Genomic DNA, 14,389 nt, shown 5'->3' with positions numbered 1-14,389 from the left:
CCTGTCTGAGGTGGTGCCTGCAGAGAGAGGTGGCCCAGGGCCGCTGGGAGGCGGGGAGAGCGGGGAGAGCGGGCAGGAGCGGGAGGAGAAGGCGGGTGGACGCATACAGCCCCTTTCCTGCAGGGGTGGTGACTGTGGAGGGGGGGGCATTGTGGGGGGGGTGGGGGGCCTGGCAGGGAGCCTGGCACAGCCATGGGGGTGCTAGGGAGTGAGAATGGGGCGAAGCCTGTGGGTTGCTCTCTGGCTCCGTCTGCCACCCCTGCCTCTGTGGTCATGGGCACTCAGATGAGAGCTAAGATTGCGGGTTCCCCTGGCCTTTAGGTGGCCATGGCTGCCCCAACCACAAGGGATCCCAACGTCCCCAGGTTCCTCATGGACAAAGATGCTGTTCCTTGCAGGGACTGGCCTGGGAGGAGGTGACAGGTAAAAGGGGGGTCATCCAGGCCTGCTTGTGACCCATGAGGTGGTTAGACGGGGCTGAAGTCTGCTTTCCTGAGTAGGCCAAGGGAAGAGAGGGGAGGCCCCGAATGGTCTGTGATTGAGGCTACATGACAAGCAGGTGGGGAGGGGTCAGCTTGGGGGGGCCAGATCCCTCCCTCATCACCCACTGTCATGTGTTGTCACGTTCCTTGTGACCCTCATGGCAACCCTATGGGATAGGCCAGGCTAGAGCAGATGGGGAAACTGAGGCTTGCCTAGGTGACACGGTGAGCAACTGTCAGAGCAGGGCTCCAGGATGCTGAGGAGGAGGTGGAGGTTCCACAAAGCGGACAGGAGGCAGTGGGGAGGCCTGGGTGGGGAGGCCTGGCTCCCGTGGCAGCTTCTTCCTCTCCCGGCACTCAGCTGTCCAGGCGAACGGCTTCTCCCAAGCTGGGCAAGGCCGCTCTCAGCCCCATCCCGTCCTGGAACTGAAGGATGGTCACCGAGTTGGACAACAAGAAACAGAGGGTTCGGCTGAACGGGCAGCAGGGCTGGGGTGCACGTAGCCTCCTAGGGCAGGTGGGGGCATGTCCACTGGCCCCTGCTCCCAGGGGACTGCATTCAAGGCCTCCAGGTCAGGGGATGGCTCAAAACAATCTTTATTTTCCTGTCTGCAGCCAGTCTGGCATGGCTCTGGGAAGAGGAGGATGGGCTGGCTTAGTGCCCAACATTCCAGCTCTTTGGGGGCTTAGGGGAGAGAGCCAACATGGGCTGCAGTCACGGAAGGCTTCCCAGAGGCAGTGGCACTGGAGATGGACCCTGAAGGTTGACTAGGAGTTCATCAGTGAGACAGAGGAGGGACAGGTACAGGGACCAGGAGCACAGGCTTTCCCCCAAAGGACCTGAGCCCTCGAGGAGGATGTGCACAAAGGGCAGGAGACTGCCCAGGAGGCTGGGGGTGCTGTCCATCCACAAAGTGTCTTAAGGCAGGCTTTGTCCTCCAGGCAGTGGGGAGTCACAGGAGGCTTGTGAGCAGGGCAGTGACATGTCTGTATGCTGAACTGGAGCCTCAAGTCAGGGAAGTGGGGCAGGTGAAGCTGTCAGGGCCATGGGAGGGGGCAGGCCGGAGGGAGAATTCCTCTGATTCAGATTGAGATCCCATTCTACCACTTCCTGGCCCTGGCCCTGGCCCTGAGCAGTCACTTCCTCTGAGCCTCAGCGTCCCGTCTATAAAATGGGGATACTGTAGGGTAATGTTTGAGGTCTAGATGAGATAATTCATAGAAAGTGCTCAGCGGCGCCGACTGGTGCGGGGGGACCCTTAACAGCAGCTGACATCATTACCATGGGGGGGGGGTAGTATCAGGTACAGCGGAGGGGCCCCTGCCCGACAGGACCCTTATTTACCCCTACAGAAATGGCCAGAGGCTGGGCAGCCTCGTGCCTCCACACCTGGCGTCGGGCCAGGAGGAGCGGGCCCCTGTCCCTCTCCCTCCGCTTCGGGCCTCCAGGTTGCAGCCCCTCCTTACCTGCCCTCCACCCTCCTGCCTCCAGCCCAACATGACTTTCTGCCCTTTGTTGTCCCCTCTTCCGCTGGGGGGGAGGTGGTCCCTGCCGCCTCCAGATGCCTCTCTAAAGCCTCTGCCTGGCAGTCTGTCTGCCTGCTGTCTCACGTTCCTGGCTCCTTCACCCACTCCTGCAAGGTCCCGATCTTGGTCCCGATCTTGGTCCTTCATTATGTTTGCATGCATGTTTTTCTTCCCCTGTCTCCTCTCTCCACACCCCGCCTTTGCCTCTCCCTCCCTGTGGCCTTATTTGTCTGTCTGTCCATCTCCCCCACGGCTGCTCCCGTCCCTCTTCACACACCCTCCCACCTCCATCTCACAATACAAAATAGTCTGTGTTCGCCTGTCTCCCTCCCGCTCGCTGTCTCTCTCCCAGAAAAAAGCTTGCGGGAGTGATGGATGGTCCATTAGAGAAAGATTAGCAGGTGTGCGCCTGACTAGAGAAACAGCTGCTGTGAGTGGGGGGGCGGGGGGCGAGCAGGTGACCTTCCCAGAGGGAGAGCGGCGGCTCCGCATCGGTTGGTTGTGGGGCGGGAGTGTGTGGCCCAGAGCGGGGTGATGGTCATTACCGACTGTCAGCGGCCCCGTTTTCCATCTTTGCCGTCCCTGTCGTTTGGGCAGGCTGGGAAATTGGTGGCTCGGAACAGCATCTGGGCCCGGCCCCTCCCCACCGAGGGCCCCTCTCAGGATCCCACTCTTCTTTCAGGGCCCTTTTGTGAGTCAAATATAATTACAGATGGAAATGGGGCCTTCTCCTTTTCTCTGGGCTTGAGAGGACCTGGCAGTTTTATTAGGTTTCCCAGGCACTGGTCGGAAGCGGGCAGTTGCATTGGGGTTGTTTTTTTTTCTTTCCCTCTTCTCCTTTTAACCCAAATGGAATCACAGGCCCCAGAGGCGCCCTGTCGCCTGGTGGAGGGGCTGGGCTGGGGGTGGGGGCGCTGACGGACGGCGGCTCTCTCACCTCCCCACTCTTGCTCTGGCTGCTCCCTCGGCCTAGATGCCTTCTCTCCCCGCCCCCATCACTGGGCTCCCCTTCTCAGCTTTGGGGTCTCTGCTGAGAGGTCACTTCCTCCAGGAAGCTGCTCCTGACTGCAGGATCGCTGTTCCCTCAAAGCACCCTCAACGTTTCTGTTTTTAGCATCCACCGAGTGCTGGTCAGCTTGGGTGTTGGGCTTTGCTACCAGAGCCAGCACTTCCTGGGGGCAGGGGCAATGTCGGATGCATTCACCACCGGCCGCCCTGGGTAGCGCGCGCCTGGCCCGTAGTGACCGCTCAGCGGGCCTGTGGCGTGCGTGAGCCCTGGGAACGGGTGAAGGCACGGGTGGGCTCTGTGTGTGTGTCCGCAGAGAGCAGTTTGGCGACTGATTGCGTGGCTCAGCCGCATCCTGGCTGGGTGGCTCAGAGCAAGTCAGTTCACTCGTCGGAGCCTCTGTGTCCTTCCCTGTGGAATGGAGACACCAACATGGCCTTGCAGATTGTGAGGAGTGGCAACCGGACACTTCACAGTGCTAGTGGGCTCATGCAAGAGGGGCTGGAGCCCTGCATGGTGCTTTGGTGGAGAGGTCCAGAATGAATGTCATCTTGTTTCACCCCCTCATTTTATGGATGAAGAAACTGAGGTGGGAGGGGTGCCCTGGAACCCTGTCTCCTAGTCACGGCCCAGAATGTGGTCTGTTTTATACACCAGCATTGCTCACAAGGTTCTATTTGTAGGGTGTCACCTGCTGCTAAAAACCAGGAGGTAATCATGTCTGGGGTCAGAGGGTGGCTCCCTGGCCAGGGGTACTAGTCTCCTTCTGACCAGCTGGTGACTCTAACCCCTGCCCTCCCTGGGCTCTGGTGCCTTCCACTGAGAAGCCTGTGGAGCAAGCCCCATCGACCAGGGTCCTCGAGTACAGGAAAGAGCCGTTGTGGGGCACAGCAGGTGCATGGTCTCTGTCTTCTCTTCGCAGGGCACGGTGCTCTCGAGCGCCCCACAATCCTGAGCTGACCATTGGGGAAGGGGAGAGTGGGGAAGGCTCAGGAGAGAGGTCTGCACAGGCAGGGGTGAAGGGCGGGAGCCTTGGAACCGGGCTGCCTGAGTTCACATCCTGGCTTTGCCCCTTACCTGCTCCACAGCCGAAGGCAGGGGTCTGGCCTTCTCTGACCCTGCTTCCTCCTCTGCAAAATGGGCTCTTGTGTGGGATTAAGATGAACTGTAAAGTTCGAAGGACAGGTCCTGCATGGGGTAAGTGCTTCCTAAATGGGGTCGTGGGCAAACAGGGACTTTCTAGCAATGACTGGCCTGTCTTCTTGCCTTGCTCTGCATCAAGCCATGTGACCTTAAGTCAGCTTCTGAGCCTGTGTCCTGATCCGTAAAATGGGTGTCACGATAGCTCCCTGAGGGCACACAGTACCAGCGTCATTTCCAAATGTGTGGAAGGTCAGCCCGGTGGGGTCCCACCATCTTAGTGGACTCTTAGGACAGCAGAGATGCAGCCGCGTTGTAAGGTTCTCAAGGCCATTGTGCTCCAGCGAGGACTCTGACCCGCCTCCCTGGCGGTCCTGGAGCCCATGGGCATCCAGAGAGGATCCATGACTGTGCTCTGGCCTGACCAGGTCCCTGTCCTGTGTCCTAACGCCTCCACAGCCCGAGGAGCTGACCAACATCCTGGAGATCTGCAACGTGGTCTTCACCAGCATGTTCGCCCTGGAGATGCTCCTGAAGCTGGCTGCCTTTGGGCTCTTTGACTACCTGCGCAACCCTTACAACATCTTTGACAGCATCATTGTTATCATCAGGTGCTGCCCCCTGCCCCTGCAGGCTGTGGGCCCAGAAGTCCCGGTGTGTGGGGGGGGATGGGGGGGGACCTAAGGCACCGACCCCAGCCGGGAAACAAAGCATGTAAGAGCACAAAGGAAATCAATTACACCCAAGCACAGTTATCAAATATTTAAACATCTGTCATTCAGTAATATACGTGCTTCTGGATTAACGCATGAAATAGCAAGATGTAGCGGCAGGTCTTGTGACTACCATCGTTCCCAAGAAAGGATGAGTATAAGTAATATTTGGAAATATGTACATCAACGGTTATAAGATATAAAACTGTCAGCGATTTTGACTGGTCAGAAAGTCATGGGGACTGCTAGTTCTCCGTGCCTTATTTACATTCATAACCGAAAGAATGTTAAATCTCAAAAAGAGGTCAGTGGGTAGACCTCCTGAATTCTAGCCATAGACTTCTCGTGGGGGGTGTCCGTGGACTGCAGGTCAGGAGCCCCTGACTTAGAGCATGCCCCGGTGCAGCGATGACCCTTGAAACGTGTTATTTGTGGGATGAACGAATGAATGAATGGAAGCTGTCCGTCTCTCCGTCCTTCCTGCCCTCCCTTTGCCCTCCTCTCCTCCCCGCCCTCTGTCGAACCCTCCTGCCTCTCCCTCCCTCCTTCCCCCGCTTGCCCCCTTCCAGCATCTGGGAGATTGTGGGGCAGGCGGACGGCGGCCTGTCGGTGTTGCGGACCTTCCGGCTGTTGCGGGTGCTGAAGCTGGTACGCTTCATGCCCGCACTGCGGCGCCAGTTGGTGGTGCTCATGAAGACCATGGACAACGTGGCCACCTTCTGCATGCTGCTCATGCTCTTCATCTTCATCTTCAGGTGAGGCCTGCCCACCGCGGGCACCACGAGTGCCGGAGCCTGGGGGAGCATGGCAGGTCGAGCTTCTCCAGGAAACACCCTGGACGTGGGTGTGAATCCTGACACCACCACTTAATCCCCAGTGGCTCGGGGCGAGTACTTGCCCTCCGAGCCTCAGTGTTTGCTTCTGTAAAATGGAACCAGTGCTGCCCCCTGCCATCTTACCGGGTGGCTGAGAATGAAACAAGGTGGGTGGGTCCCTGAGCCTCCTCCATTCCTCCCACAGCATCCTTGGGATGCACATCTTTGGCTGCAAATTCAGCCTCCGCACAGACACGGGAGACACCGTCCCCGACAGGAAGAACTTTGACTCCCTGCTCTGGGCCATTGTCACGGTGTTCCAGGTGAGCGACAGCATGTCTTTCTGTGCGTCAGGGGAAGGGGTTTCTCCCAGGACCGCTGCTTGCATTGCTTTTTGGAGGTGGCCCTTCAGAGGATCTAGAGAAGAGGGGTGACCTGCCAAGGAGGCCCCTCAGTTCCGGACCCCAGCAGACAGGTCCGGGTGTGGGGTCGGGCTGGCATTGCACTGACTCTGGGAGCTGGAATGACCGCCTGGTGCCCATCCCTGCCCCTCCACTCCCGCCCTAAGGCTTGGGCACCTTGGGATTCTCCTCCAAGACTATTTCCTCACACATGCAGCTCTACCACCTGGTGGATTCCATCTGTCCTTGGGCTGGGCTGGGGCTTGGGGATACCCCAGGGCTGAGCTGTGCTCCTGATTCCCCCACAGATCCTCACCCAGGAGGACTGGAACGTTGTCCTCTACAATGGCATGGCCTCCACCTCCCCTTGGGCCTCCCTCTACTTTGTCGCCCTCATGACCTTCGGCAACTATGTGCTCTTCAACCTCCTGGTGGCCATCCTGGTGGAGGGCTTCCAGGCAGAGGTGACTGCAGCCCTGGCAGAGGAAGCACCCCTATGGGGCCTGCGCCAGACTGGGTGTGGGGGATTCTGGATGGGGGAGGGCTGCAACTCAAACATCTAGCCAGTAACAAGGTCCCAAGGAGGAGGCTGCCAATTAGGTGGTGAGCTTCCTATCGCAGGAAGCATGCAAATGGAGGCTGTATCTCGGATCCCTGCCTCTCCCCCAGGGGTGTGGGACTAGGTCTCGCTATTTCTGAAATTCTAAAGCCCCTAAGATCTAGATCCTGCCTCCTCCCTTCTCTGAGGCTTAGGGGATACCTGCAGTCAGGCCGATGTGGGCTTATGGCCCAGGTCCTCGTTCGCTTCTTGCTTTCCTTTTCTGAGCCTCCGTCTCCCTATCTGTAAAATGGGGGTGAAAAATTCAAGAGGGAGAGAAGGGCTGAGCCAACCTGCATTCCAACAAGAGGGATGGTCTCCCAGGGTGACGCCAATCGCTCCTACTCGGACGAGGACCAGAGCTCATCCAACATGGAGGAGTTTGACAAGCTTCAGGAGGGCCTGGATGGCGGTGGAGGTAAACAGGTCTCCACTGGCACCTAGGGGACCACAACCCTTCCCCAGAGATCCGGGAAGGCGAGGGGCACAGCACTGGGTTTCCCCTCAAGCCCGGGCTCCTGGACTGCTAATTCTCTGTGGTTTGCTTACATTCATAATGGAAACAGGCAAATCCCCCAAAAGAGGTCGGTGACATTCAGAGCCCTCCTGAATTCTAGCCACAGAGGGAGCTGCAGTTCACCCTCACCCCTCCACAGTGTGGCCTGCTGGGAAGAGCCTTGGGCCTCAGGACACCTGGGTTCTGGTCCTGTTGGCACCACTGGGCAACTTGGAACAAGCCTCCCCACACCCAGGGCCAGTGTCCTCCTTGGTAACTGGGCTGGACCGTCTTTGCCTTGCTTCCTGAAGTGGGTCCAGGAGTGAGGTTCCCAGGCTGGGTGCAGCTCGGGGCTGGCGCTCAACACGGGAGACAAGGGATCCACCCCAAAAAGAAAGCTGAGATGATGAGTGCTGAGGAACGATGTACAGAATTGTCGAGTCATTCTACTGTACACCTGAAACTAATATAACACTGTATGTTAACTATACTGAACAAAAATAAAAAACCTAATAAAAAAAAGAAAAAAGCATGCTGAGAGCTCTCCAGGAAGGGTGGAGGAGAGGCACATGACATGGGGTCCAACCCAGAAGGTGGAGGAGGTTTCCCCAGAAAGACTCTATTTCTGTTCCCATCCCTGTTTCTTTGTCTCATGACTTCTTTTACTCTTGTTCTTTGTTTGCCCCCCTTCTGTCTCCATCTCACCCCTCCAGATCCCAAGCTCTGCCCAATCCCCATGACCCCCAATGGGCATCTGGACCCCAATCTCCCGCTGGGTGGACATCTGGGCCCCGCCGCGGCTGCAGCACCCGCCCCCCGCCTCTCGCTGCAGCCGGACTCGGTCCTGGTGGCCCTGGGCTCTCGCAAGAGCAGTGTCATGTCACTGGGCAGGATGAGCTATGACCAACGCTCCCTGGTGAGTCCTGTGGGGTGCTCTGGATGAGTGCTCCCTGCTGGGGCGTGTGGTGAGGGACCCTGGGGAGAAGTGCCTGTCAGTCCAGCCTCAGGCTGGTACCTATGTTTAGGGGACCAGACTCTCCAGCTAGACCGGCCATCTGTTGCATCATTCGTGGATGCCCAGTGCCAGAGTAGGATGTGGCAACAAAGAATGAATGAGTGAATGAATGAATGAGTAGTGCCAGTAGGTCCCTTACAGAGAATTGGGTTTTTATCTTGGCCACAATGTGCAGGTAAAGAGCTGGGCTTTGGGGTCTGGCATACCAGAGCTCAAGTCTGGCCTCTGCCATTTTCGAGCTGTGTGACCACGAGCAAGTTACAGCCCTCTCTGAACCTTTTTCCTTACCTGTGAAATAGGAAGACCACCCTAACTTGCTGTAGCTTCCTCAAGGGCAGTGAGGTGGCAGGAGGAGATGTAGCCACACCCTAGAGGTGCCCACATGTCCAAGAGTGAGAGCGGGGCAGGGAGAGGACCCCTGGGGCCTAGCCTTGCTCTGTCACCCACTAGCCAGGCCGGTGGCCCTCTTAGGGCCTCAGCGGGGGTGCAGGCTGCCTTCAGTCACCACAGTGGCTTGTGTGTGTGGTGGCTTCCTTCCAGTCCAGCTCCCGGAGCTCCTACTACGGACCGTGGGGCCGCAGCGGGGCCTGGGCCAGTCGCCGCTCCAGCTGGAACAGCCTGAAGCACAAGCCACTGTCGGCCGAGCATGAGTCCCTGCTCTCGGCGGAGCGCAGCGGCGGCACCCGGGCCTGCGAGGGCGCCAGGGACGAGGGGCCGCCGCGGGCCGCGCCACTGCACGCTCCGCACGCCCACCACGCGCACCACGGTGCCCACCCGGCTCACCGGCACCGCCACCACCGCCGGACGCTGTCCCTCGACACCAGAGACTCGATGGACCTGGCCGAGCTGGTGCCTGCGGTGGGCGCCCACCCCCGGGCGGCCTGGCGGGCGGTGGGCCCGGCCCCCGGGCACGAAGACTGCAATGGCAGGATGCCCAGCATCGCCAAGGATGTCTTTACCAAGATGGATGACCACCGGGATCGCGGGGAGGATGAGGAGGAGATCGACTACGTGAGAGGGGGAGGGCCCAGGGGCGGGGGGGGGGCGGTCAGAGGGGGCGGGCCCGAGGGGCGGGGCTAGCGCGGGACCAGACTTAAGGAGAGCGCGCGGTGGGGGGGTGGGGGGAGGCACTGCTCGCCCCAGCGAGGGACATCCCCCCGCCCCCGCCGCCGGTGGAGAGGCCCTCTCTCCGCGCTTGCACTGGGTGGGGTGAGGGTCCTGGTCTCGCTGGAAGAGTTCGCAGTTCATCCGGTGGCCCCAGTTTGGTATATGGCCAGAGTGGGTGGAGATGGGCAGCTCTGCGCAGTACTGACCCGTCTGCACCCCATCCTTGCCTTGTCAGACCCTGTGCTTCCGGGTCCGCAAGATGATCGACGTCTATAAGCCTAACTGGTGCGAGGTCCGTGAGAACTGGTCTGTCTACCTCTTCTCCCCCGAGAACAGGTGGGCAAGTCCAGGCTTGGTGTGAGGTTAGAGTAGGGGGTTGGCATGTCTGGGAGGGAGAGATTTCTGCCAAGCCAGTCAAGGCTATTGGTGGAGGGTCTTCTATACCCCAGAGGACCCTCCTGGTCCAGTGGTGGAGGGTCTGCTGGGGAGGGGGAGGATCTAGGTGTTCTAGATTCCAAGTCTAGGCCGTTCCTGTGCTGGCACCAGGTTGGACAAATCCTCAAGTAGCCCGGGGTGCTCCCATCCGGAGGGGGCATCAGTAGGCCTCCTGGAGGAGGAGGCCTGTGTGCTGGATTTTGGAGGCAGATAGCATTCTAGTAGGTGACACAGGGGTTGTGAAGAGGTGGAGACTGGTCCGGGTAGAGGGAGCAGCCTGAGGGAAGTTCCCAGGGGCAGAAGCGGAAGGTATCAGGGAGTGTGTGTCTGAGTGGCTGGACGTTAGGGCTCAGAGATTTGCACCAGTGTTTGGAAGGCCTTGACTGCCAGGGCAAGGTCGATGCCCTTTATCCTGTGGTGACAGTTTTTGCCATGTGCTTAGGGGAGCAGACACGAAATCACCACCTGTTGTGTGGCCAGAGAAGAGAGATGTCAGCTCTTCTAGCCATCCCAGTCCCCATGTGTGTCTGGGTCCCACACTCATGGGGTGCCCTGCCTACCCCGCCCAGGTTCCGAGTCCTGTGTCAGACCATCATTGCCCACAAGCTCTTCGACTATGTCGTCCTGGCCTTCATCTTTCTCAACTGCATCACCATCGCCCTGGAGAGGCCCCAGATCGAGGCTGGCAGCACCGTGAGTGGCTGCAGCCTTCGGGCAGGGCAAGGGACAAGGCAGAGGGGCAGGCCACCAGGGCCTGCCCTGGGACATTGTGTCAGGCTCAGGGGGCTAGGAGAGCTCAGCCAGGCCCAACCCCAAACACCATGGAGGGAGGTGTGGTAGGAGCTCTGGGGAGGGAGATGCCTCCCGAGGCTGTGAAGTAGCAGCAGGGTGTCCCTTGGCTGAAGGTGAGAGGCTGACCAGGTGACAGGGCAGTTCTGGGAGTCCCTGGGCCCACGAGAGCTGTCTTCTTCCAGGAACGTATCTTCCTTACTGTGTCGAACTACATCTTCACAGCCATCTTTGTAGGCGAGATGACACTGAAGGTAACTCCGGGCTTCCCCCGGGACCCTCTCCCACCCCCAGCTTGGAGCCCCTGGCTCTGGGCCAGCCTCTCCGAAAGCTTGTCACTCACCGGCCCATCAACCGCATTCCACCGGGGGCCCAGGAGGCCCATCCCTGTTAGGTGCCAGCCCCTAGGTTGGGCTCCAGGGACCCAGAGGGGGTCAGCCACGTCCTCACTCTCCAGGAGCTCACATCCTGCGAGAAAGGCTAATGTGGAGAAACATTTAGGGTGCAATGCAGGTACCTGCTGGAGGTGGGGGGTGCAGGGGAAGGATTCCTTCCCGGATGCTTCTCAGAGCGCTTGGCTTTGAATTGAGTTTGCCAGACGTGCGGGGAGTAGGAAACGGGGTGGCCCGCTGGGCCTGTGTTTCAGGGGGCGGTGGGGCACGTGTCCCCTGCCAGACCATCCGCCCAGCCCCCTGCCTGACAGGTCCCCACCAGCCCCACCTGACCTCGCTCCGCCCCCTCGCTGAGGCTGGCCACACCCCACCCCGTCTCCAATCGCGGAGTTCGGCTCACCCCGCCCATCGTCCTGCCCCCAGGTGGTCTCGCTGGGCCTGTACTTCGGTGAGCAGGCTTACCTGCGCAGTAGCTGGAACGTGCTGGACGGCTTTCTCGTCTTCGTGTCCATCATCGACATCGTGGTTTCCGTGGCCTCAGCCGGGGGAGCCAAGATCCTAGGGGTCCTTCGGGTCTTGCGGCTCCTGCGCACCCTACGCCCCCTGCGGTGAGGACTCCCCCGCGGATGGGGGAATCCCTGCACTGTCTAGTGAGCTCCTGGGGTCTAAGTGGACCCCTCACTCTGGCCCTCCTTATCCACTCAGCCCTCTGATAGCACGTGCCAGATTAGTGGGGACAGGGACCAGGCTGTTGATGCTGCTCCTGGGGGAGGAGCCTGGAAACCCTGGCGGGAGGGGGGTGCTGGAAAGGCCAGGCTGAAGGTGGCCCCCCAGGACTGCTACCCACTTTCTGTGTGTCCCTGGGTGGCTCACTGCCATCTCTGGCCCTCAGTCTCCAGATGATGGTGAGGTGTGGACCCTAAGGGGCTGGAGTTAGGGCATAGTGCACTGCTGTGCATGTAGATCTGGGGTTTGGGGTTCTCTGCCCTGGTGATTCTGGGCAAAGTGGGTGCTGTCTCCAGACATGGCTGTGGGCTTATGGTGCCTCTGGCCCGTCTGCCTCCAGTGTCATCAGCCGAGCGCCTGGTCTGAAGCTGGTAGTGGAGACACTTATCTCTTCCCTCAAGCCCATTGGCAACATCGTCCTCATCTGCTGCGCTTTCTTCATCATCTTCGGCATCCTGGGGGTGCAGGTGAGGGGTACTCAGGCTGGGCAGGCATTGGGGTGAGCTTCGTGGTTGGGTAAAAGGCTCCACATTCCTGTTCAACTCTCCCGACCTTGTGTTGACCAACCTGGGGCCTCAGGTGGCCCTGGTAGAGCACCCACGGTCCTGCCAGCCGCGAGCTCCCAGTCCAGGGAGAGGGGCAGACACAGACTTAAATGTCTGAGCGCAAAGAAGCCTGGGTAAATGGGATCACGGGGGTCCAAGCTACACAGAAACCCAGGGCTGGGCTGGGGGCAAGAGGAAAAGCATCTGGAGGAAGTGGCCTGGGCACTGGGCCTCGAAGGAGAAGTGATTCCACAGGTCATGGCGGGTGGAAGGTGTTTCAAGGGAGGGTGGGCGCACGTGTGAATGTGAGCCCAGGAGCCATGGCTGCCCAGAGACAGGAGCCAGACGGTGGGCTGGGCCAAGGTGGGAGAGACCTGGAATGGCAGCTAAGAAGCTGGGGCCAGTTTCTCCGGGGGTGGAGACCATGGAGAGTCTCTGACACAGGCAGGGCCTTGAGCTAACTCGGATTTTGGCTTGGAGCCCAGGATTAGGATGGGACCTTAGGGCTGGACAGGGAGGAGCCATGAGGCACATCATAAAAGCGTGTGACAGGGGGATGGCCAGAATGCCCTGGGCCCTCTGGGGTCTGAGCTGCAACTGAGACCTTCCTCTTTCTTGTCTGAGTCCTGAGCTGAGGCCCCCAGTCTCCTCACCTGTTCCTGTGTTTGGGGTGGAGCTGCAGGAGAGCTCCGGGCACAGGTGTCCTTTGTCCTTTGGGGCTGCTGAGAGATCTGTAACAGCCGCCTGGGCAGGAGGGGTTTGATGCGGACTCCACGCGGACAGTGGCCCTGTCCCTTCCAGGCAGAGTGCCTGGGTCCCTAGAGAGGGGTCCCTTTACTTCTGTCTCTCACCCTTGAGGATATGCGGGCAACCTTCTCCCGTGGAGTCCCTGTCCGCATCCCCAGGACTGAGGTCTGCGGAAGAGCCCAGAAATCAGACAGACACTGACTCTGCCCCTTCCTAAACCTCATATGACTTTGGGGAAAATCACCTAACACCACTGGGCCTCAGTCTCCTCATCTGTGAGATGGGCTGAGAGTAGCCCTACCTCATGTTGGGGGACTTGGTGAGATGGTGTGGTCAAGTGCTTGGTCCAGGTTATGCACAGAGGAAGTGCCCCCTGCGGGGCGGGTCCCTTTTCTGACTTGCATCCCCTACCCCCCGGAGCACTGGCAGACAGTCCGCTAACCCTGTGGTCCTCCCCCGACCCCAGCTCTTCAAGGGCAAGTTCTACCACTGTCTGGGTGTGGACACCCGCAACATCACCAACCGCTCTGACTGCGTGGCCGCCAACTACCGCTGGGTCCACCACAAGTACAACTTTGACAACCTGGGCCAGGTGAGTGCTGTCCGTGTACCCCTGCCCTGACCCCCCCGCCCCCCCGCCAGTGGATGGGGGTACAAGCTCTTCAGTGCCGACAGCCAGGGATCACAGATCAGGCTCTGGTCCTGCTCTGCCAGGACTGACCCTGTGACTTCTCCTTCCTAGGCCTCGGTTTTGTCTTCTGCAAAATGGGTAGGGGTGGAACTCACCTCACAGGCTTAGAGATCCTGAGTGCAGAGTGTCTCAGGAGTATGTGGTGCTTAGGAGGTGCTTCAGTGAACACCCCCCACCCCAGGGACCCTGACAGGAGTTTTAGAGACAGCCAGACCTGGTTGTGAATCCCAGCTCTGTGCCACTTATGTAGGTGTGGGCTCTCTGAGCCTCAGTTTCCTTATCTGTAAAATGGGAATGTGATGGCCTACCAGGCAGGCAGTGGTAACAGAGTGTAGCAAGCCCCTGGCCCAGGGTGGGTTTCTTCTCCCAGCACCCATCTATTCCGCTCTCCACCTCAGTGGGCAGGCAGGCCTCCTGCCCAGTTCCTGCCTTGCCCTTGGTCCCCTCTCCTGGGGGCCTGCTGGGTTTGACCCATTGCGTAGTGCCCCAGATGAGAACCCGCAGTGGGCTGCCTCCGAAGAGCTTTATACTACCCCCCCCAACCCCAACAACTACTATTTCTTGAGGGCCCAGCCAGGTGGCTAGGTATAATCAGATGGAGAGTGCCTTCCCCAGGTCACACAAGGAGGGAACAGGATCCAGGTCTGTGGGACCCAGGGCCTGTGCCCTGCTCCTCTGCCGGGGTCCCTCTGGCTGGATGCCACTGAAACTCTCACCTCACATGACCAGGGATCCCTCTCGTCATGCCCTCTGGGAGAGGAGCT

General features: G+C 59.6%; 1 protein-coding gene across 2 annotated transcripts in view; it reads left to right on the top strand.

Annotated features, from left to right (window-relative positions):
* CACNA1I (calcium voltage-gated channel subunit alpha1 I) overlaps nucleotides 1-14,389 on the top strand; it is a 113,364-nt gene that overhangs the window by 82,498 nt on the left and 16,477 nt on the right. For both annotated transcript variants that reach the window (XM_045866866.3, XM_064590580.1), the window contains 13 exons: nucleotides 4,615-4,766; nucleotides 5,438-5,623; nucleotides 5,889-6,006; nucleotides 6,393-6,548; nucleotides 7,007-7,100; nucleotides 7,892-8,094; nucleotides 8,734-9,204; nucleotides 9,536-9,636; nucleotides 10,305-10,428; nucleotides 10,710-10,778; nucleotides 11,340-11,524; nucleotides 11,983-12,109; nucleotides 13,401-13,526. In XM_045866866.3, coding sequence (XP_045722822.2) covers nucleotides 4,615-4,766; nucleotides 5,438-5,623; nucleotides 5,889-6,006; nucleotides 6,393-6,548; nucleotides 7,007-7,100; nucleotides 7,892-8,094; nucleotides 8,734-9,204; nucleotides 9,536-9,636; nucleotides 10,305-10,428; nucleotides 10,710-10,778; nucleotides 11,340-11,524; nucleotides 11,983-12,109; nucleotides 13,401-13,526 — 2,112 coding nt within the window. The remainder of the gene's footprint in view (nucleotides 1-4,614; nucleotides 4,767-5,437; nucleotides 5,624-5,888; nucleotides 6,007-6,392; nucleotides 6,549-7,006; nucleotides 7,101-7,891; nucleotides 8,095-8,733; nucleotides 9,205-9,535; nucleotides 9,637-10,304; nucleotides 10,429-10,709; nucleotides 10,779-11,339; nucleotides 11,525-11,982; nucleotides 12,110-13,400; nucleotides 13,527-14,389) is intronic.

Source organism: Mirounga angustirostris, unplaced genomic scaffold (assembly GCF_029215605.1).
Source record: "Mirounga angustirostris isolate CCGP_5_RB_7025 unplaced genomic scaffold, mMirAng1.0.hap1 SCAF_5, whole genome shotgun sequence".
NCBI lineage: Eukaryota > Metazoa > Chordata > Mammalia > Carnivora > Phocidae > Mirounga > Mirounga angustirostris.
Note: the sequence above shows the minus strand (reverse complement) of the source record. Positions and strands in the feature narration are given on the sequence as shown.